Source organism: Pseudophryne corroboree, assembly GCF_028390025.1.
Source record: "Pseudophryne corroboree isolate aPseCor3 chromosome 3 unlocalized genomic scaffold, aPseCor3.hap2 SUPER_3_unloc_8, whole genome shotgun sequence".
Classification (NCBI taxonomy): Eukaryota; Metazoa; Chordata; class Amphibia; order Anura; family Myobatrachidae; genus Pseudophryne; species Pseudophryne corroboree.
The window spans coordinates 807,313-830,945 of record NW_026967574.1 but is presented as its reverse complement, the minus strand read 5'-3'; the positions used below and the strand labels follow the sequence as shown (position 1 = coordinate 830,945).

Here is a 23,633-nt window from a genome sequence, read left to right as displayed (position 1 = left end):
AAAGACTTAATGTTAGGTTTTTTATGTTCAGGGAAGCTGCTGGCTACAGGCTCCCTGCATCGTGGGACTGACGGGAGAGATTCAGGTCCCACTTCTGTGAGTTCCAGGGCGCTGTTTCTGGCCACCAGGTCACCTACCTGAGGGTGCTGATCGCCGGGTACGCACGGATGCTCACTCCCGCAGCCTGCCGTCACCCCCTTCCAGAGCCAGAAGTCAGAAGACAGGTGAGTAGAAGAAAAGAAGACATCTTCTCCAGTGACGGCATTCTGAGGTACCGCGCAGCGACGGAAGCACTGTGCGCGCCATGCTCCACACTTACCACCACCGCAGGGTGCTGGGGACGCCCTGGGCAGCATTTACCTCATAAAGGCTGGCATAAAGGGGTACTTTGTGTACCCCCGTTGCCACGGTTCCACTGGGGGCAGGGAACCCCCAGAACCAGAGCCCTCGGCTGCTATGTTTTCCTCAAAGGTATCTGCGGCGTCAGCACAACTGGCAGCGTGTTCCGCCACAGAACCGTTACCCTCATCAGCAGACATGTTATGTAACGTGCAGTATAAGGTAACACAGTACAATATGTCAGCAGCACTATACCTCTAGCCCAAACCCCTGCGCAGTGTAGTCAGCACCGACAGGGATTCAGGAGAGATATGGTGACTAGAATCACAGAGAAAAATACAACGAATGTATATATTGTGAATATCTTATATTACACTATGATAACCTGACGCACCCAGCCCCCACAGGTTATAGAATATAGGGACAGCAAGCTGAGTGAGAGACACAAAGGAGAAAACACACAGCAGGCTAATGCACACACAAATAGTCACAGTTTGTACAATGCAGAGGTTATTACTAACAATAATACTGCACTGGACTAGCTTATATAGCTATGTAATCAGGAGATATAACACTGCACAGTAAAGACTGGATGTATATCACAGGGTACTTGTACTAAATCACCCTGACTAAATGCTCTCTTTCTTAACTATCACTGTCTAAAAGACATGTAGAATACGTAAGTGTCTTGTAAAGTCACAGCGCTGACTATCAGGCGGCTTTACACAGGAGGATTGGGAGAGAAATGGCGCCCAAACACTGCCAGTAAGTGAGGGAGAGACAGATATGCAGCTCCAGGGTAGGAACATTTACTGTAAATGGCGCCCTGGGGCTGGGGGAGGGACTCCAGGTCCAAGCCTTATCCCCTCTGCTGGCAAAATCACTGGGTACTGCGGGTTGCTAATAAAATGGCTTTTAGAGAAAACCTGACCTGGGATCGCCTGTACTGCCACAGTGTCCACCACCGGCGTGCGCGGCCCGCCTCCCACGGACCGCGCCGGATTGCGATAAAGAACGGGTCCCGCGAATGGGACCCACTTACCACCTCCCGAAGCACGGCCACGCGATCCCGGAGAGCCCCAGCCGTGTGTGACTGACCAGAAGAAAACCGGAGCCTCCTGCTGTAGTCACCCGGCAACCAGGACACGGGAGTGTACAGCGCCGCTGGGGAGAGATGGAGCTGCAGCAGAGAATGTCTCCTGACATCTAACACTGCTGCTGCCCCTGAAGTCTTCACTTTTCTTCTAAAAAAAAAGCTCTTCTGAGGGGTGCCAGGAGGAGCCCTCGCTGTTGGCTACCTGCTATTGCAGCACCAACTTACAGACTGGGCTGCTCTGCAGGAGGCGGGGTGATAGAGGAGGCGGCGCTGTGCATCTTGGGAACAGTCAAAGCTTTGAGCTGCTGGTGCCTCGGATCAAGATCCTGAACTACACCCCATTGTCCAATCCTTGTGGAGCCCAATGTACCCCGCAGCAGAAAATAGGGGCTGATGGCTCCTGATGTATGAGATATACCAGAGTGTGGGGAGGAGACTGGTCAGATCTCTGGGCTGGTAACACACAGTGACATGATGTGAGGAGAGAGCAGGAGTACAATAGGGGCTGATGGCTCCTGATATATGAGATACACCAGAGAGTGTGGGGAGGAGACTGGTCAGATCTCTGGGCTGGTAACACACAGTGACATGATGTGAGGGGGAGAGCAGGAGTATAATAGGGGCTGATGGCTCCTGATGTATGAGATACACCAGAGAGTGTCGGGAGGAGACTGGTCAGATCTCTGGGCTGGTAACACACAGTGACATGATGTGAGAGGGAGAGCAGGAGTATAACAGGGGCTGATGGCTCCTGATGTATGAGATACACCAGAGAGTGTGGGGAGGAGACTGGTCAGATCTCTGGGCTGGTAACACACAGTGACATGATGTGAGGGGGAGAGCAGGAGTATAATAGGGGCTGATGGCTCCTGATGTATGAGATACACCAGAGAGTGTGGGGAGGAGACTGGTCAGATCTCTGGGCTGGTAACACAGTGACATGATGTGAGGGGGAGGCAGGAGTATAATAGAGGCTGATGGCTCCTGATGTATGAGATACACCAGAGAGTGTGGGGAGGAGACTGGTCAGATCTCTGGGCTGGTGACACACAGTGACATGATGTGAGGGGGAGAGATGGAGTATAATAGGGGGTGATGGCTCCTGATGTATGAGATACACCAGAGAGTGTGGGGAGGAGACTGGTCAGATCTCTGGGCTGGTAACACACAGTGACATGATGTGAGGGGAGAGCAGGAGTACAATAGGGGCTGATGGCTCCTGATGTATGAGATACACCAGAGAGTGTGGGGAGGAGACTGGTCAGATCTCTGGGCTGGTAACAGACAGTGACATGATGTGAGGGGGAGAGCAGGAGTATAATAGGGGCTGATGTCTCCTGATGTATGAGACACACCAGAGAGAGTGTGGGGAGGAGACTGGTCAGATCTCTGGGCTGGTAACACAGTGACATGATGTGAGGGGGAGAGCAGGAGTATAATAGGGGATGATGGCTCCTGATGTATGAGACACACCAGAGAGTGTGGGGAGGAGACTGGTCAGATCTCTGGGCTGGAAACACACAGTGACATGATGTGAGGGGGAGAGCAGGAGTATAATAGGGGCTGATGGATCCTGATGTATGAGATACACCAGAGAGTGTGGGGAGGAGACTGGTCAGATCTATGGGCTGGTAACACACGGTGACATGATGTGAGGGGGAGAGCAGGAGTATAATAGGGGCTGATGGCTCCTGATGTATGAGATACACCAGAGAGTGTGGGGAGGAGACTGGTCAGATCTCTGGGATGGTGACATACAGTGACATGATGTGAGGGGAGAGCAGGAGTATAATAGGGGCTGATGGCTCCTGATGTATGAGATACACCAGAGAGTGTGGGGAGGAGACTGGTCAGATCTCTGGGCTGGTAACACACAGTGACATGATGTGAGGGGGAGAGCAGGAGTATAATAGGGGCTGATGGCTCCTGATGTATGATATACACCAGAGAGTGTGGGGAGGAGACTGGTCAGATCTCTGGGCTGGTAACACACAGTGACATGATGTGAGGGGAGAGCAGGAGTACAATAGGGGCTGATGGCTCCTGATGTATGAGATACACCAGAGAGTGTGGGGAGGAGACTGGTCAGATCTCTGGGCTGGTAACACACAGTGACATGATGTGAGGGGGAGAGCAGGAGTATAATAGGGGCTGATGGCTCCTGATGTATGAGATACACCAGAGAGTGTGGGGAGGAGACTGGTCAGATCTCTGGGCTGGTAACACACAGTGACATGATGTGAGGGGAGAGCAGGAGTATAATAGGGGCTGATGGCTCCTGATGTATGAGATACACTAGAGAGTGTGGGGAGGAGACTGGTCAGATCTCTGGGCTGGTAACACACAGTGACATGATGTGAGGAGGAGAGCAGGAGTATAATAGGGGCTGATGGCTCCTGATGTATGAGATACACCAGAGAGTGTGGGGAGGAGACTGGTCAGATCTCTGGGCTGGTAACACACAGTGACATGATGTGAGGGGGGAGGAGCAGGAGTATAATAGAGGCTGATGGCTCCTGATGTATGAGATACACCAGAGAGTGTGGGGAGGAGACTGGTCAGATCTCTGGGCTGGAAACACACAGTGACATGATGTGAGGGGGAGAGCAGGAGTATAATAGGGGCTGATGGATCCTGATGTATGAGATACACCAGAGAGTGTGGGGAGGAGACTGGTCAGATCTCTGGGCTGGAAACACACAGTGACATGATGTGAGGGGGAGAGCAGGAGTATAATAGGGGCTGATGGATCCTGATGTATGAGATACACCAGAGAGTGTGGGGAGGAGACTGGTCAGATCTATGGGCTGGTAACACACGGTGACATGATGTGAGGGGGAGAGCAGGAGTATAATAGGGGCTGATGGCTCCTGATGTATGAGATACACCAGAGAGTGTGGGGAGGAGACTGGTCAGATCTCTGGGATGGTGACATACAGTGACATGATGTGAGGGGAGAGCAGGAGTATAATAGGGGCTGATGGCTCCTGATGTATGAGATACACCAGAGAGTGTGGGGAGGAGACTGGTCAGATCTCTGGGCTGGTAACACACAGTGACATGATGTGAGGGGGAGAGCAGGAGTACAATAGGGGCTGATGGCAACTGATGTATGAGATACACCAGAGTGTGGGGAGGAGACTGGTCAGATCTCTGGGCTGGTAACACAAAGTGACATGATGTGAGGGGGAGAGCAGGAGTATAATAGGGGCTGATGGCTCCTGATGTATGAGATACACCAGAGAGTGTGGGGAGGAGACTGGTCAGATCTCTGGGCTGGTAACACACAGTGACATGATGTGAGGGGGAGAGCAGGAGTATAATAGGGGCTGATGGCTCCTGATGTATGAGATACACCAGAGAGTGTGGGGAGGAGACTGGTCAGATCTCTGGGCTGGTAACACACAGTGACATGATGTGAGGGGAGAGCAGGAGTATAATAGGGGCTATGACTCCTGATGTATGAGATACACCAGAGAGTGTGGGGAGGAGACTGGTCAGATCTCTGGGCTGGTAACACACAGTGACATGATGTGAGGAGGAGAGCAGGAGTATAATAGGGGCTGATGGCTCCTGATGTATGAGATACACCAGAGAGTGTGGGGAGGAGACTGGTCAGATCTCTGGGCTGGTAACACACAGTGACATGATGTGAGGGGGGAGGAGCAGGAGTATAATAGAGGCTGATGGCTCCTGATGTATGAGATACACCAGAGAGTGTGGGGAGGAGACTGGTCAGATCTCTGGGCTGGAAACACACAGTGACATGATGTGAGGGGGAGAGCAGGAGTATAATAGGGGCTGATGGATCCTGATGTATGAGATACACCAGAGAGTGTGGGGAGGAGACTGGTCAGATCTCTGGGCTGGAAACACACAGTGACATGATGTGAGGGGGAGAGCAGGAGTATAATAGGGGCTGATGGATCCTGATGTATGAGATACACCAGAGAGTGTGGGGAGGAGACTGGTCAGATCTCTGGGCTGGTAACACACGGTGACATGATGTGAGGGGGAGAGCAGGAGTATAATAGGGGCTGATGGCTCCTGATGTATGAGATACACCAGAGAGTGTGGGGAGGAGACTGGTCAGATCTCTGGGCTGGTAACACACATAGTGACATGATGTGAGGGGAGAGCAGGAGTACAATAGGGGCTGATGGCTCCTGATGTATGAGATACACCAGAGAGTGTGGGGAGGAGACTGGTCAGATCTCTGGGCTGGTAACACACAGTGACATGATGTGAGGGGGAGAGCAGGAGTATAATAGGGGCTGATGGCTCCTGATGTATGATATACACCAGAGAGTGTGGGGAGGAGACTGGTCAGATCTCTGGGCTGGTAACACACAGTGACATGATGTGAGGGGAGAGCAGGAGTACAATAGGGGCTGATGGCTCCTGATGTATGAGATACACCAGAGAGTGTGGGGAGGAGACTGGTCAGATCTCTGGGCTGGTAACACACAGTGACATGATGTGAGGGGGAGAGCAGGAGTATAATAGGGGCTGATGGCTCCTGATGTATGAGATACACCAGAGAGTGTGGGGAGGAGACTGGTCAGATCTCTGGGCTGGTAACACACAGTGACATGATGTGAGGGGAGAGCAGGAGTATAATAGGGGCTGATGGCTCCTGATGTATGAGATACACTAGAGTGTGGGGAGGAGACTGGTCAGATCTCTGGGCTGGTAACACACAGTGACATGATGTGAGGAGGAGAGCAGGAGTATAATAGGGGCTGATGGCTCCTGATGTATGAGATACACCAGAGAGTGTGGGGAGGAGACTGGTCAGATCTCTGGGCTGGTAACACACAGTGACATGATGTGAGGGGGGAGGAGCAGGAGTATAATAGAGGCTGATGGCTCCTGATGTATGAGATACACCAGAGAGTGTGGGGAGGAGACTGGTCAGATCTCTGGGCTGGTAACACACAGTGACATGATGTGAGGGGGAGAGCAGGAGTATAATAGGGGCTGATGGCTCCTGATGTATGATATACACCAGAGAGTGTGGGGAGGAGACTGGTCAGATCTCTGGGCTGGTAACACACAGTGACATGATGTGAGGGGAGAGCAGGAGTACAATAGGGGCTGATGGCTCCTGATGTATGAGATACACCAGAGAGTGTGGGGAGGAGACTGGTCAGATCTCTGGGCTGGTAACACACAGTGACATGATGTGAGGGGGAGAGCAGGAGTATAATAGGGGCTGATGGCTCCTGATGTATGAGATACACCAGAGAGTGTGGGGAGGAGACTGGTCAGATCTCTGGGCTGGTAACACACAGTGACATGATGTGAGGGGAGAGCAGGAGTATAATAGGGGCTGATGGCTCCTGATGTATGAGATACACTAGAGAGTGTGGGGAGGAGACTGGTCAGATCTCTGGGCTGGTAACACACAGTGACATGATGTGAGGAGGAGAGCAGGAGTATAATAGGGGCTGATGGCTCCTGATGTATGAGATACACCAGAGAGTGTGGGGAGGAGACTGGTCAGATCTCTGGGCTGGTAACACACAGTGACATGATGTGAGGGGGGAGGAGCAGGAGTATAATAGAGGCTGATGGCTCCTGATGTATGAGATACACCAGAGAGTGTGGGGAGGAGACTGGTCAGATCTCTGGGCTGGAAACACACAGTGACATGATGTGAGGGGGAGAGCAGGAGTATAATAGGGGCTGATGGATCCTGATGTATGAGATACACCAGAGAGTGTGGGGAGGAGACTGGTCAGATCTCTGGGCTGGAAACACACAGTGACATGATGTGAGGGGGAGAGCAGGAGTATAATAGGGGCTGATGGATCCTGATGTATGAGATACACCAGAGAGTGTGGGGAGGAGACTGGTCAGATCTATGGGCTGGTAACACACGGTGACATGATGTGAGGGGGAGAGCAGGAGTATAATAGGGGCTGATGGCTCCTGATGTATGAGATACACCAGAGAGTGTGGGGAGGAGACTGGTCAGATCTCTGGGATGGTGACATACAGTGACATGATGTGAGGGGAGAGCAGGAGTATAATAGGGGCTGATGGCTCCTGATGTATGAGATACACCAGAGAGTGTGGGGAGGAGACTGGTCAGATCTCTGGGCTGGTAACACACAGTGACATGATGTGAGGGGGAGAGCAGGAGTACAATAGGGGCTGATGGCAACTGATGTATGAGATACACCAGAGTGTGGGGAGGAGACTGGTCAGATCTCTGGGCTGGTAACACAAAGTGACATGATGTGAGGGGGAGAGCAGGAGTATAATAGGGGCTGATGGCTCCTGATGTATGAGATACACCAGAGAGTGTGGGGAGGAGACTGGTCAGATCTCTGGGCTGGTAACACACAGTGACATGATGTGAGGGGGAGAGCAGGAGTATAATAGGGGCTGATGGCTCCTGATGTATGAGATACACCAGAGAGTGTGGGGAGGAGACTGGTCAGATCTCTGGGCTGGTAACACACAGTGACATGATGTGAGGGGAGAGCAGGAGTATAATAGGGGCTGATGGCTCCTGATGTATGAGATACACTAGAGAGTGTGGGGAGGAGACTGGTCAGATCTCTGGGCTGGTAACACACAGTGACATGATGTGAGGAGGAGAGCAGGAGTATAATAGGGGCTGATGGCTCCTGATGTATGAGATACACCAGAGAGTGTGGGGAGGAGACTGGTCAGATCTCTGGGCTGGTAACACACAGTGACATGATGTGAGGGGGGAGGAGCAGGAGTATAATAGAGGCTGATGGCTCCTGATGTATGAGATACACCAGAGAGTGTGGGGAGGAGACTGGTCAGATCTCTGGGCTGGAAACACACAGTGACATGATGTGAGGGGGAGAGCAGGAGTATAATAGGGGCTGATGGATCCTGATGTATGAGATACACCAGAGAGTGTGGGGAGGAGACTGGTCAGATCTCTGGGCTGGAAACACACAGTGACATGATGTGAGGGGGAGAGCAGGAGTATAATAGGGGCTGATGGATCCTGATGTATGAGATACACCAGAGAGTGTGGGGAGGAGACTGGTCAGATCTCTGGGCTGGAAACACACAGTGACATGATGTGAGGGGGAGAGCAGGAGTATAATAGGGGCTGATGGATCCTGATGTATGAGATACACCAGAGAGTGTGGGGAGGAGACTGGTCAGATCTATGGGCTGGTAACACACGGTGACATGATGTGAGGGGGAGAGCAGGAGTATAATAGGGGCTGATGGCTCCTGATGTATGAGATACACCAGAGAGTGTGGGGAGGAGACTGGTCAGATCTCTGGGATGGTGACATACAGTGACATGATGTGAGGGGAGAGCAGGAGTATAATAGGGGCTGATGGCTCCTGATGTATGAGATACACCAGAGAGTGTGGGGAGGAGACTGGTCAGATCTCTGGGCTGGTAACACACAGTGACATGATGTGAGGGGGAGAGCAGGAGTACAATAGGGGCTGATGGCAACTGATGTATGAGATACACCAGAGTGTGGGGAGGAGACTGGTCAGATCTCTGGGCTGGTAACACAAAGTGACATGATGTGAGGGGGAGAGCAGGAGTATAATAGGGGCTGATGGCTCCTGATGTATGAGATACACCAGAGAGTGTGGGGAGGAGACTGGTCAGATCTCTGGGCTGGTAACACACAGTGACATGATGTGAGGGGGAGAGCAGGAGTATAATAGGGGCTGATGGCTCCTGATGTATGAGATACACCAGAGAGTGTGGGGAGGAGACTGGTCAGATCTCTGGGCTGGTAACACACAGTGACATGATGTGAGGGGAGAGCAGGAGTATAATAGGGGCTGATGGCTCCTGATGTATGATATACACTAGAGAGTGTGGGGAGGAGACTGGTCAGATCTCTGGGCTGGTAACACACAGTGACATGATGTGAGGAGGAGAGCAGGAGTATAATAGGGGCTGATGGCTCCTGATGTATGAGATACACCAGAGAGTGTGGGGAGGAGACTGGTCAGATCTCTGGGCTGGTAACACACAGTGACATGATGTGAGGGGGGAGGAGCAGGAGTATAATAGAGGCTGATGGCTCCTGATGTATGAGATACACCAGAGAGTGTGGGGAGGAGACTGGTCAGATCTCTGGGCTGGAAACACACAGTGACATGATGTGAGGGGGAGAGCAGGAGTATAATAGGGGCTGATGGATCCTGATGTATGAGATACACCAGAGAGTGTGGGGAGGAGACTGGTCAGATCTCTGGGCTGGAAACACACAGTGACATGATGTGAGGGGGAGAGCAGGAGTATAATAGGGGCTGATGGATCCTGATGTATGAGATACACCAGAGAGTGTGGGGAGGAGACTGGTCAGATCTCTGGGCTGGAAACACACAGTGACATGATGTGAGGGGGAGAGCAGGAGTATAATAGGGGCTGATGGATCCTGATGTATGAGATACACCAGAGAGTGTGGGGAGGAGACTGGTCAGATCTATGGGCTGGTAACACACGGTGACATGATGTGAGGGGGAGAGCAGGAGTATAATAGGGGCTGATGGCTCCTGATGTATGAGATACACCAGAGAGTGTGGGGAGGAGACTGGTCAGATCTCTGGGATGGTGACATACAGTGACATGATGTGAGGGGAGAGCAGGAGTATAATAGGGGCTGATGGCTCCTGATGTATGAGATACACCAGAGAGTGTGGGGAGGAGACTGGTCAGATCTCTGGGCTGGTAACACACAGTGACATGATGTGAGGGGGAGAGCAGGAGTACAATAGGGGCTGATGGCAACTGATGTATGAGATACACCAGAGTGTGGGGAGGAGACTGGTCAGATCTCTGGGCTGGTAACACAAAGTGACATGATGTGAGGGGGAGAGCAGGAGTATAATAGGGGCTGATGGCTCCTGATGTATGAGATACACCAGAGAGTGTGGGGAGGAGACTGGTCAGATCTCTGGGCTGGTAACACACAGTGACATGATGTGAGGGGGAGAGCAGGAGTATAATAGGGGCTGATGGCTCCTGATGTATGAGATACACCAGAGAGTGTGGGGAGGAGACTGGTCAGATCTCTGGGCTGGTAACACACAGTGACATGATGTGAGGGGAGAGCAGGAGTATAATAGGGGCTGATGGCTCCTGATGTATGAGATACACTAGAGAGTGTGGGGAGGAGACTGGTCAGATCTCTGGGCTGGTAACACACAGTGACATGATGTGAGGAGGAGAGCAGGAGTATAATAGGGGCTGATGGCTCCTGATGTATGAGATACACCAGAGAGTGTGGGGAGGAGACTGGTCAGATCTCTGGGCTGGTAACACACAGTGACATGATGTGAGGGGGGAGGAGCAGGAGTATAATAGAGGCTGATGGCTCCTGATGTATGAGATACACCAGAGAGTGTGGGGAGGAGACTGGTCAGATCTCTGGGCTGGAAACACACAGTGACATGATGTGAGGGGGAGAGCAGGAGTATAATAGGGGCTGATGGATCCTGATGTATGAGATACACCAGAGAGTGTGGGGAGGAGACTGGTCAGATCTCTGGGCTGGAAACACACAGTGACATGATGTGAGGGGGAGAGCAGGAGTATAATAGGGGCTGATGGATCCTGATGTATGAGATACACCAGAGAGTGTGGGGAGGAGACTGGTCAGATCTCTGGGCTGGTAACACACGGTGACATGATGTGACGGGGAGAGCAGGAGTATAATAGGGGCTGATGGCTCCTGATGTATGAGATACACCAGAGAGTGTGGGGAGGAGACTGGTCAGATCTCTGGGCTGGTAACACACATAGTGACATGATGTGAGGGGAGAGCAGGAGTACAATAGGGGCTGATGGCTCCTGATGTATGAGATACACCAGAGAGTGTGGGGAGGAGACTGGTCAGATCTCTGGGCTGGTAACACACAGTGACATGATGTGAGGGGGAGAGCAGGAGTATAATAGGGGCTGATGGCTCCTGATGTATGATATACACCAGAGAGTGTGGGGAGGAGACTGGTCAGATCTCTGGGCTGGTAACACACAGTGACATGATGTGAGGGGAGAGCAGGAGTACAATAGGGGCTGATGGCTCCTGATGTATGAGATACACCAGAGAGTGTGGGGAGGAGACTGGTCAGATCTCTGGGCTGGTAACACACAGTGACATGATGTGAGGGGGAGAGCAGGAGTATAATAGGGGCTGATGGCTCCTGATGTATGAGATACACCAGAGAGTGTGGGGAGGAGACTGGTCAGATCTCTTGGCTGGTAACACACAGTGACATGATGTGAGGGGAGAGCAGGAGTATAATAGGGGCTGATGGCTCCTGATGTATGAGATACACTAGAGTGTGGGGAGGAGACTGGTCAGATCTCTGGGCTGGTAACACACAGTGACATGATGTGAGGAGGAGAGCAGGAGTATAATAGGGGCTGATGGCTCCTGATGTATGAGATACACCAGAGAGTGTGGGGAGGAGACTGGTCAGATCTCTGGGCTGGTAACACACAGTGACATGATGTGAGGGGGGAGGAGCAGGAGTATAATAGAGGCTGATGGCTCCTGATGTATGAGATACACCAGAGAGTGTGGGGAGGAGACTGGTCAGATCTCTGGGCTGGTAACACACAGTGACATGATGTGAGGGGGAGAGCAGGAGTATAATAGGGGCTGATGGCTCCTGATGTATGATATACACCAGAGAGTGTGGGGAGGAGACTGGTCAGATCTCTGGGCTGGTAACACACAGTGACATGATGTGAGGGGAGAGCAGGAGTACAATAGGGGCTGATGGCTCCTGATGTATGAGATACACCAGAGAGTGTGGGGAGGAGACTGGTCAGATCTCTGGGCTGGTAACACACAGTGACATGATGTGAGGGGGAGAGCAGGAGTATAATAGGGGCTGATGGCTCCTGATGTATGAGATACACCAGAGAGTGTGGGGAGGAGACTGGTCAGATCTCTGGGCTGGTAACACACAGTGACATGATGTGAGGGGAGAGCAGGAGTATAATAGGGGCTGATGGCTCCTGATGTATGAGATACACTAGAGTGTGGGGAGGAGACTGGTCAGATCTCTGGGCTGGTAACACACGGTGACATGATGTGACGGGGAGAGCAGGAGTATAATAGGGGCTGATGGCTCCTGATGTATGAGATACACCAGAGAGTGTGGGGAGGAGACTGGTCAGATCTCTGGGCTGGTAACACACATAGTGACATGATGTGAGGGGAGAGCAGGAGTACAATAGGGGCTGATGGCTCCTGATGTATGAGATACACCAGAGAGTGTGGGGAGGAGACTGGTCAGATCTCTGGGCTGGTAACACACAGTGACATGATGTGAGGGGGAGAGCAGGAGTATAATAGGGGCTGATGGCTCCTGATGTATGATATACACCAGAGAGTGTGGGGAGGAGACTGGTCAGATCTCTGGGCTGGTAACACACAGTGACATGATGTGAGGGGAGAGCAGGAGTACAATAGGGGCTGATGGCTCCTGATGTATGAGATACACCAGAGAGTGTGGGGAGGAGACTGGTCAGATCTCTGGGCTGGTAACACACAGTGACATGATGTGAGGGGGAGAGCAGGAGTATAATAGGGGCTGATGGCTCCTGATGTATGAGATACACCAGAGAGTGTGGGGAGGAGACTGGTCAGATCTCTGGGCTGGTAACACACAGTGACATGATGTGAGGGGAGAGCAGGAGTATAATAGGGGCTGATGGCTCCTGATGTATGAGATACACTAGAGTGTGGGGAGGAGACTGGTCAGATCTCTGGGCTGGTAACACACAGTGACATGATGTGAGGAGGAGAGCAGGAGTATAATAGGGGCTGATGGCTCCTGATGTATGAGATACACCAGGAGTGTGGGGAGAGACTGGTCAGATCTCTGGGCTGGTAACACACAGTGACATGATGTGAGGGGGGAGGAGCAGGAGTATAATAGAGGCTGATGGCTCCTGATGTATGAGATACACCAGAGAGTGTGGGGAGGAGACTGGTCAGATCTCTGGGCTGGAAACACACAGTGACATGATGTGAGGGGGAGAGCAGGAGTATAATAGGGGCTGATGGATCCTGATGTATGAGATACACCAGAGAGTGTGGGGAGGAGACTGGTCAGATCTCTGGGCTGGAAACACACAGTGACATGATGTGAGGGGGAGAGCAGGAGTATAATAGGGGCTGATGGATCCTGATGTATGAGATACACCAGAGAGTGTGGGTAGGAGACTGGTCAGATCTATGGGCTGGTAACACACGGTGACATGATGTGAGGGGGAGAGCAGGAGTATAATAGGGGCTGATGGCTCCTGATGTATGAGATACACCAGAGAGTGTGGGGAGGAGACTGGTCAGATCTCTGGGATGGTGACATACAGTGACATGATGTGAGGGGAGAGCAGGAGTATAATAGGGGCTGATGGCTCCTGATGTATGAGATACACCAGAGAGTGTGGGGAGGAGACTGGTCAGATCTCTGGGCTGGTAACACACAGTGACATGATGTGAGGGGGAGAGCAGGAGTACAATAGGGGCTGATGGCAACTGATGTATGAGATACACCAGAGTGTGGGGAGGAGACTGGTCAGATCTCTGGGCTGGTAACACAAAGTGACATGATGTGAGGGGGAGAGCAGGAGTATAATAGGGGCTGATGGCTCCTGATGTATGAGATACACTAGAGAGTGTGGGGAGGAGACTGGTCAGATCTCTGGGCTGGTAACACACAGTGACATGATGTGAGGAGGAGAGCAGGAGTATAATAGGGGCTGATGGCTCCTGATGTATGAGATACACCAGAGAGTGTGGGGAGGAGACTGGTCAGATCTCTGGGCTGGTAACACACAGTGACATGATGTGAGGGGGGAGGAGCAGGAGTATAATAGAGGCTGATGGCTCCTGATGTATGAGATACACCAGAGAGTGTGGGGAGGAGACTGGTCAGATCTCTGGGCTGGAAACACACAGTGACATGATGTGAGGGGGAGAGCAGGAGTATAATAGGGGCTGATGGATCCTGATGTATGAGATACACCAGAGAGTGTGGGGAGGAGACTGGTCAGATCTCTGGGCTGGAAACACACAGTGACATGATGTGAGGGGGAGAGCAGGAGTATAATAGGGGCTGATGGATCCTGATGTATGAGATACACCAGAGAGTGTGGGGAGGAGACTGGTCAGATCTCTGGGCTGGTAACACACGGTGACATGATGTGAGGGGGAGAGCAGGAGTATAATAGGGGCTGATGGCTCCTGATGTATGAGATACACCAGAGAGTGTGGAGAGGAGACTGGTCAGATCTCTGGGATGGTGACATACAGTGACATGATGTGAGGGGAGAGCAGGAGTATAATAGGGGCTGATGGCTCCTGATATATGAAATACACCAGAGAGAGTGGGGAGGAGACTGGTCAGATCTCTGGGCTGGTAACACACAGTGACATGATGTGAGGGAGGAGCAGGAGTATAATAGGTGCTGATGGTTCCTGATGTATGAGATACACCAGAGAGTGTGGGGAGGAGACTGGTCAGAACGCTGGGCTGGTAACACATAGTGACATGATGTGAGGGGGGGAGCAGGAATATAATAGGGGCTGATGGCTCCTGATGTATGAGATACACCAGAGAGTGTGGGGAAGAGACTGGTCAGATCTCTGGGCTGGTAACACACAGTGACATGATGTGAGGGGGAGGCAGGAGTATAATAGGGGCTGATGGCTCCTGGTGTATGATATACACCAGAGAGTGTGGGGAGGAGACTGGTCAGATCTCTGTGATGGTAACACACAGTGACATGATGTGAGGGGAGAGCAGGAGTATAATAGGGGCTGATGGCTCCTGATGTACGAGATACACCAGAGAGTGTGGGGAGGAGACTGGTCAGATCTCTGGGCTGGTAACACACAGTGACATGATGTGAGGGGGAGGCAGGAGTATAATAGGGGCTGATGGCTCCTGGTGTATGATATACACCAGAGAGTGTGGGGAGGAGACTGGTCAGATCTCTGTGATGGTAACACACAGTGACATGATGTGAGGGGAGAGCAGGAGTATAATAAGGGCTGATGGCTCCTGATATATGAGATACACCAGAGAGTGTGGGGAGGAGACTGGTCAGATCTCTGGGCTGGTAACACACAGTGACATGATGTGAGGGGGAGAGCAGGAGTATAATAGGGGCTGATGGCTCCTGATGTATGATATACACCAGAGAGTGTGGTGAGGAGACTGGTCAGATCTCTGGGATGGTAACACACGGTGACATGATGTGAGGGGGAGAGCAGGAGTATAATAGGGGCTAATGGCTCCTGATGTATGAGATACACCAGAGAGTGTGGGGAGGAGACTGGTCAGATCTCTGGGCTGGTAACACACGGTGACATGATGTGAGGGGGAGAGCAGGAGTATAATAGGGGCTGATGGCTCCTGATGTATGAGATACACCAGAGAGTGTCGGGAGGAGACTGGTCAGATCTCTGGGCTGTTAACACACAGTGACATGATGTGAGGGAGGAGCAGGAGTATAATAGGTGCTGATGGTTCCTGATGTATGAGATACACCAGAGAGTGTGGGGAGGAGACTGGTCAGAACGCTGGGCTGGTAACACATAGTGACATGATGTGAGGGGGGGAGCAGGAATATAATAGGGGCTGATGGCTCCTGATGTATGAGATACACCAGAGAGTGTGGGGAAGAGACTGGTCAGATCTCTGGGCTGGTAACACACAGTGACATAATGTGAGGGGAGAGCAGAAGTATAATAGGGGCTGATGGCTCCTGATGTACGAGATACACCAGAGAGTGTGGGGAGGAGACTGGTCAGATCTCTGGGCTGGTAACACACAGTGACAAGATGTGAGGGGGAGGCAGGAGTATAATAGGGGCTGATGGCTCCTGATGTATGATATACACCAGAGAGTGTGGGGAGGAGACTGGTCAGATCTCTGTGATGGTAACACACAGTGACATGATGTGAGGGGGAGAGCAGGAGTATAATAGGGGCTGATGGCTCCTGATATATGAGATACACCAGAGAGTGTGGGGAGGAGACTGGTCAGAACTCTGGGCTGGTAACACACAGTGACATGATGTGAGGGGAGAGCAGGAGTATAATAAGGGCTGATGGCTCCTGATATATGAGATACACCAGAGAGTGTGGGGAGGAGACTGGTCAGATCTCTGGGCTGGTAACACACAGTGACATGATGTGAGGGGGAGAGCAGGAGTATAATAGGGGCTGATGGCTGCTGATGTATGAGATACACCAGAGAGTGGGGAGGAGACTGGTCAGATCTCTGGGCTGGTAACACACAGTGACATGATGTGAGGGAGGAGCAGGAGTATAATAGGTGCTGATGGTTCCTGATGTATGAGATACACCAGAGAGTGTGGGGAGGAGACTGGTCAGAACGCTGGGCTGGTAACACATAGTGACATGATGTGAGGGGGGGAGCAGGAATATAATAGGGGCTGATGGCTCCTGATGTATGAGATACACCAGAGAGTGTGGGGAAGAGACTGGTCAGATCTCTGGGCTGGTAACACACAGTGACATGATGTGAGGGGGAGGCAGGAGTATAATAGGGGCTGATGGCTCCTGGTGTATGATATACACCAGAGAGTGTGGGGAGGAGACTGGTCAGATCTCTGTGATGGTAACACACAGTGACATGATGTGAGGGGAGAGCAGGAGTATAATAGGGGCTGATGGCTCCTGATGTACGAGATACACCAGAGAGTGTGGGGAGGAGACTGGTCAGATCTCTGGGCTGGTAACACACAGTGACATGATGTGAGGGGGAGGCAGGAGTATAATAGGGGCTGATGGCTCCTGGTGTATGATATACACCAGAGAGTGTGGGGAGGAGACTGGTCAGATCTCTGTGATGGTAACACACAGTGACATGATGTGAGGGGAGAGCAGGAGTATAATAAGGGCTGATGGCTCCTGATATATGAGATACACCAGAGAGTGTGGGGAGGAGACTGGTCAGATCTCTGGGCTGGTAACACACAGTGACATGATGTGAGGGGGAGAGCAGGAGTATAATAGGGGCTGATGGCTCCTGATGTATGATATACACCAGAGAGTGTGGTGAGGAGACTGGTCAGATCTCTGGGATGGTAACACACGGTGACATGATGTGAGGGGGAGAGCAGGAGTATAATAGGGGCTAATGGCTCCTGATGTATGAGATACACCAGAGAGTGTGGGGAGGAGACTGGTCAGATCTCTGGGCTGGTAACACACGGTGACATGATGTGAGGGGGAGAGCAGGAGTATAATAGGGGCTGATGGCTCCTGATGTATGAGATACACCAGAGAGTGTCGGGAGGAGACTGGTCAGATCTCTGGGCTGTTAACACACAGTGACATGATGTGAGGGAGGAGCAGGAGTATAATAGGTGCTGATGGTTCCTGATGTATGAGATACACCAGAGAGTGTGGGGAGGAGACTGGTCAGAACGCTGGGCTGGTAACACATAGTGACATGATGTGAGGGGGGGAGCAGGAATATAATAGGGGCTGATGGCTCCTGATGTATGAGATACACCAGAGAGTGTGGGGAAGAGACTGGTCAGATCTCTGGGCTGGTAACACACAGTGACATAATGTGAGGGGAGAGCAGAAGTATAATAGGGGCTGATGGCTCCTGATGTACGAGATACACCAGAGAGTGTGGGGAGGAGACTGGTCAGATCTCTGGGCTGGTAACACACAGTGACAAGATGTGAGGGGGAGGCAGGAGTATAATAGGGGCTGATGGCTCCTGATGTATGATATACACCAGAGAGTGTGGGGAGGAGACTGGTCAGATCTCTGTGATGGTAACACACAGTGACATGATGTGAGGGGGAGAGCAGGAGTATAATAGGGGCTGATGGCTCCTGATATATGAGATACACCAGAGAGTGTGGGGAGGAGACTGGTCAGAACTCTGGGCTGGTAACACACAGTGACATGATGTGAGGGGAGAGCAGGAGTATAATAAGGGCTGATGGCTCCTGATATATGAGATACACCAGAGAGTGTGGGGAGGAGACTGGTCAGATCTCTGGGCTGGTAACACACAGTGACATGATGTGAGGGGGAGAGCAGGAGTATAATAGGGGCTGATGGCTGCTGATGTATGAGATACACCAGAGAGTGGGGAGGAGACTGATCAGGTCTCTGGGCTGGTAACACACAGTGACATGATGTGAGTAGGAGAGCAAGAGTATAGTAGGGGCTGATGGCTGCTGATGTATGAGATACACCAGAGAGTGTGGGGAGGAGACTGGTCAGATCTCTGGGCTGGTAACACACAGTGACATGATGTGAGGGGGAGAGCAGGAGTATAATAGGGGCTGATGTCTCCTGATGTATGAGATACACCAGAGAGTGTGGGAAGGAGACTGGTCAGATCTCTGGGCTGGTAACACAGTGACATGATGTGAGGGAGAGAGCAGGAGTATAATAGGGGCTGATGTCTCCTGATGTATGAGATACACCAGAGAGAGTGGGGAGGAGACTGGTCAGATCTCTGGGCTGGTAACACACAGTGACATGATGTGAGTGGGAGAGCAGGAGTATAATAGGGGCTGATGGCTCCTGATGTATGAGATACACCAGAGTGTGTGGGGAGGAGACTGGTCAGATCTCCGGGCTGGTAACACACAGTGACATGATGTGAGTAGGAGAGCAGGAGAATAATAGGGGCTGATGGCTCCTGATATATAAGATACACCAGAGAGTGTGGGGAGGAGACTGGTCAGATCTCTGGGCTGGTAACACACAGTGACATGATGTGAGGAGGAGAGCAGGAGTATAATAGGGGCTGATGTCTCCTGATGTATGAGATACACCAGAGAGTGTGGGGAGGAGACTGGTCAGATCTCTGGGCTGGTAAGACACAGTGACATGATGTGAGGGGGAGAGCAGGAGTATAATAGGGGCTGATGTCTCCTGATGTATGAGATACACCAGAGAGTGTGGGGAGGAGACTGGTCAGATCTCTGGGCTGGTAACACACAGTGACATGATGCGAGAGGAGAGCAGGAGTATTATAGGGGCTGATGGCTCCTGATGTATGAGATACACCAGAGAGTGTGGGGAGGAGACTGGTCAGATCTCTGGGCTGCTAACACACAGTGACATGATGTGAGGGGGAGAGCAGGAGTATAATAGGGGCTGATGGCTCCTGATGTATGAGATACACCAGAGTGTGGGGAGGAGACTGGTCAGATCTCTGGGTTGGTAACACACAGTGACATGATGTGAGGTGGAGAGCAGGAGTATAATAGGGGCTGATGGCTCCTGATATATGAGATACACCAGAGAGTGTGGGGAGGAGACTGGTCAGATCTCTGGGCTGGTAAGACACAGTGACATGATGTGAGGGGGAGAGCAGGAGTATAATAGGGGCTGGTGTCTCCTGATGTATGAGATACACCAGAGAGTGTGGGGAGGAGACTGGTCAGATCTCTGGGCTGGTAACACAGTGACATGATGTGAGGGGGAGAGCAGGAGTATAATAGGGGCTGATGGCTCCTGAATCCACACTGGGCAAATAAAGTTCCCTAATTTGTACTGACAGAGGAGGGTGTAGGATAAGAGATTGCTGTAGTGACTGAGCAATGAGAATATGTAACTCTGTTCTGTAATAAATATTTATTACTCACCTGTGCTGATATCTGTAGGGATCTCCTCCTCCTTACACTGCTGATCACCCCTCACATACGTCTCTTCTTCTCCTTCTGTATCTTCTACCTTTATATCAGTCACATACGTCTCTTCTTCTCCCTCTATATCTTCTCCCTTCATATCAGTCACATACGTCTCTTCTTCTCCCTCTATATCTTCTGCCTTTATATCAGTCACATACGTCTCTTCTTCTCCCTCTATATCTTCTCCCTTCATATCAGTCACATACGTCTCTTCTTCTCCCTCTATATCTTCTGCCTGTATATCAGTCACATACGTCTCTTCTTCTCCCTCTGTATCTTTGACTTTAACATTATTTATTTGGGCTTCACCCTATGTAAACCATCAATAAAAGAAGACTGTAATAATTGTTGATTTCAGTAATAGATTAAACAATACAAATTTATTGACACACACAGCTGCTCTACACATTATATAGTGACAGTCACTTTGGTATATTGGCGAGACACTAAATCCCACCTACCTGATCCTCCTGTGGGATCCTGTGATTCTCCTCTGTACAATCCTGGGAATACAGAGGACGGGGACATCTCTCTGGGGTATCTCTGTTACTGGGCCCATCTGTAGGAGACACACAGTGACTGAGTACAGTGTATATATGTGATTATCAGATGATGTGAGTATATAGGGGCCCCCATACCTGCTCTCCCCTGTACAATACATGACAGTCTCCTCTTACCCAGTGATGTGAGGGGATGGTGATTCTCCATCATCACGTCCTTGTACAGACCCCTGTGTTCCTCTATATACTCCCCCTCCTGCATGGAGACATAGACAGTGACATCCTGACACCTTATAGGAACCTGACACACACAGTGATACAGTCATCACCCAGACACATCCCCTGGTGTTACTGTATAATGCCGCATTCCCAGCAGTCACCTCTCCAGTCATCACCCAGACACGTCTCCTGGTGTTACTGTATAATGCCCCATTCCCAGCAGTCACCTCTCCAGTCATCACCCAGACACATCCCCTGGTGTTACTGTATAATGTCCCATTCCCAGCAGTCGCCTCTCCAGTCATCACCCAGACACATCCCCTGGTGTTACTGTATAATGCCCCATTCCCAGCAGTCACCTCTCAAGTCATCACCCAGACACGTCCCCTGGTGTTACTGTATAATGTCCCATTCCCAGCAGTCACCTCTCCAACTCATCACCCAGACACATCCTCTGGTGTTACTGTATAATGTCCCATTCCCAGCAGTCACCTCTCCAGTTATCACCCAGACACATCCCCCAGTGTTACTGTATAATGCCCCATTCCCAGCAGTCACCTCTCCAGTCATCACCCAGACACATCCCCTGGTGTTACTGTATAATGTCCCATTCCCGGCAGTCACCTCTCCAGTCATCACCCAGACACATCTCCTGGTGTTACTGTATAATGCCCCATTCCCAGCAGTCATCACCCAGACACTTTCCCTGGTGTTACTGTACAATGCCCCATTCCCAGCAGTCATCACCCAGACACATCCCCCGGTGTTACTGTATAATGCCCCATTCCCAGCAGTCATCACCCAGACACTTTCCCTGGTGTTACTGTACAATGCCCCATTCCCAGAAGTCACCTCTCCAGTCATCACCCAGACACATACCCCGGTGTAACTGTATAATGTCCCATTTCCAGCAGTCACCTCCCCAGTCATCACCCAGACAAGTCCCCCGATGTTACTGTATAATGTCCTATTCCCAGCAGTCACCTCTCCAGTCATCACCCAGATACGTCCCCTGGTGTTACTGTATAATGTCCCATTCCCAGTAGTCACCTATCCAGTCATCACCCAGACACATCCTCTGGTGTTACTATATAATGCCCCATTCCCAGCAGTCACCTCTCCAGTCAGCAGCTGAATGATCTTGTTGGTGAGTTTCAGGATTTTCTGGTCATTGTGTCTTTCATGTGTCAGTGAGTGAGGTGGAGGCACCGTGATGGGGCTCTGGGTTCTACTCAGTCCTCCAGACACACAGGGATGGCTGCTGGTTATCTCACACTCATTGGATGTCTTCTTCACTATTGTGTAATCCTGTGTAATGGTGGAGACATCAAATATCAATATATACACTCCCAGATCCCCTCACCTCCCCAGTCATGTCCCTGTATTATTACTATAGAAATAAGTGACGTCACTGTGACACTCCCAGATCCCCTTACCTCCTCAGTCATGTCCCTGTATTATTACTATAGATATAAATTACATAACAGTGACGCTCCAAGATCTTCTCACCTCCACAGTCATGTCCCTGTATTATTACTATAGATATAAGTGACGTCACTGTGACTTTTCCAGACTCCTTCAACTCCCCTGTCACGTCCCTGTATTATTGATATAGATATAATTAACGTCACTGTGCCGCTTCCAGATCCCCTCCCCAGTCATGTCCCTGTATTATTACTATAGATATAAGCGATGTCACGGTGAAGCTCCCAGATCCCATCACCTCCCCAGTCATGTCCCTGTATTATTACTATAGATATAAGTGATGTCACTGTGATGCTCTAAGACCCCCTCACCTCCCCAGTGACAGCCCTGTATTATTACTATAGATATAAGTTATGTCACTGTGACACTCCCAGATCCCCTTACCTCTCCAATCATGTCCCTGTATTATTACTATAGATATAAGTGATGTCACAGTGATGCATCCAGATCCCCTCACCTCCCCAGTCATGTCCCTGTATTATTACTATAAATATAAGGTCACAGTGATGCTCCCAGATCCCCTCACCTCCCCAGTCATGTCCCTGTATTATTACTATAGATATAAGGTCACTTTGATGCTCTCAGATCCACTCACCTCCCCAGTCATATCCCTGTATTATTACTATAGATATAAGGTCACTGTGACGCTCCCAGATCCACTCACCTCCCCAGTCATGTCCCTGTATTATTACTATAGATATAAGGTCACTGAGACGCTCCCAGATCCACTCACCTCCCCAGTCAGTAGGTAGATGATCTCCAGGGTGATATTTATTATCTTTTCAGTCCTGTGACTTCTGTCCTTGTCCATCCTTTGTGAATCAGAGAGAATACAGAACGTGTGATGTGTAATAAAGACTCCGTTCCTCACAGCTGGAGTTCCTTGGAATAAATATAATACATAAAACCTATTGCACATGTAACATAGTAAATATAAAATAGAGTGGTCATTAAGTCTCCTATTTGCCCACAGCCACAGAGTCCTGGTCAGTGTCTCCGAGGTTCCTGTGACCCAGCCCCATAAGGCTGTACTGCATAGTGGGCCTGATCTAGAATGTAGCGCTATTGTGGGTGGAGTCACAATGAGCTGATGTTCGGTACACCGGTCATGTGCACAACCCGTACGGAGCATGTGCTCTATGTGTCCTGAGTTGTCAGACGAGTATGGCTGCAGCCATGAAGTGGTGTAAGGGTGAGAATTGGTTGTGAAGGGACAGGGTCTCCTGAGGGAAATTTCATGGCCTCATTCATGGAGCTGCGGCGTACAGTCTTCGTGACCTCAGGATTCACAGATCCAGCTGAT

The 23,633-nt window shown here is 51.0% G+C and overlaps 2 protein-coding genes across 2 annotated transcripts in view; one reads left to right on the top strand and one right to left on the bottom strand.

Annotated features, from left to right (window-relative positions):
• LOC134984750 (zinc finger protein 420-like) overlaps window positions 1-23,633 on the top strand; it is a 197,600-nt gene that overhangs the window by 120,445 nt on the left and 53,522 nt on the right. The gene's annotated exons all lie outside the window — the stretch shown is intronic.
• The window catches only part of LOC134984756 (zinc finger protein 436-like), a 55,972-nt gene that overhangs the window by 30,665 nt on the left and 1,674 nt on the right, over window positions 1-23,633 (bottom strand). Inside the window, exons 2-6 of the mRNA XM_063950249.1 lie at window positions 23,064-23,212; window positions 21,962-22,153; window positions 20,804-20,882; window positions 20,588-20,685; window positions 20,082-20,436 (exon numbers count right to left, since the gene is read on the bottom strand). Coding sequence (XP_063806319.1) covers window positions 20,082-20,436; window positions 20,588-20,685; window positions 20,804-20,882; window positions 21,962-22,153; window positions 23,064-23,141 — 802 coding nt within the window. The 5' untranslated portion in view covers window positions 23,142-23,212. The remainder of the gene's footprint in view (window positions 1-20,081; window positions 20,437-20,587; window positions 20,686-20,803; window positions 20,883-21,961; window positions 22,154-23,063; window positions 23,213-23,633) is intronic.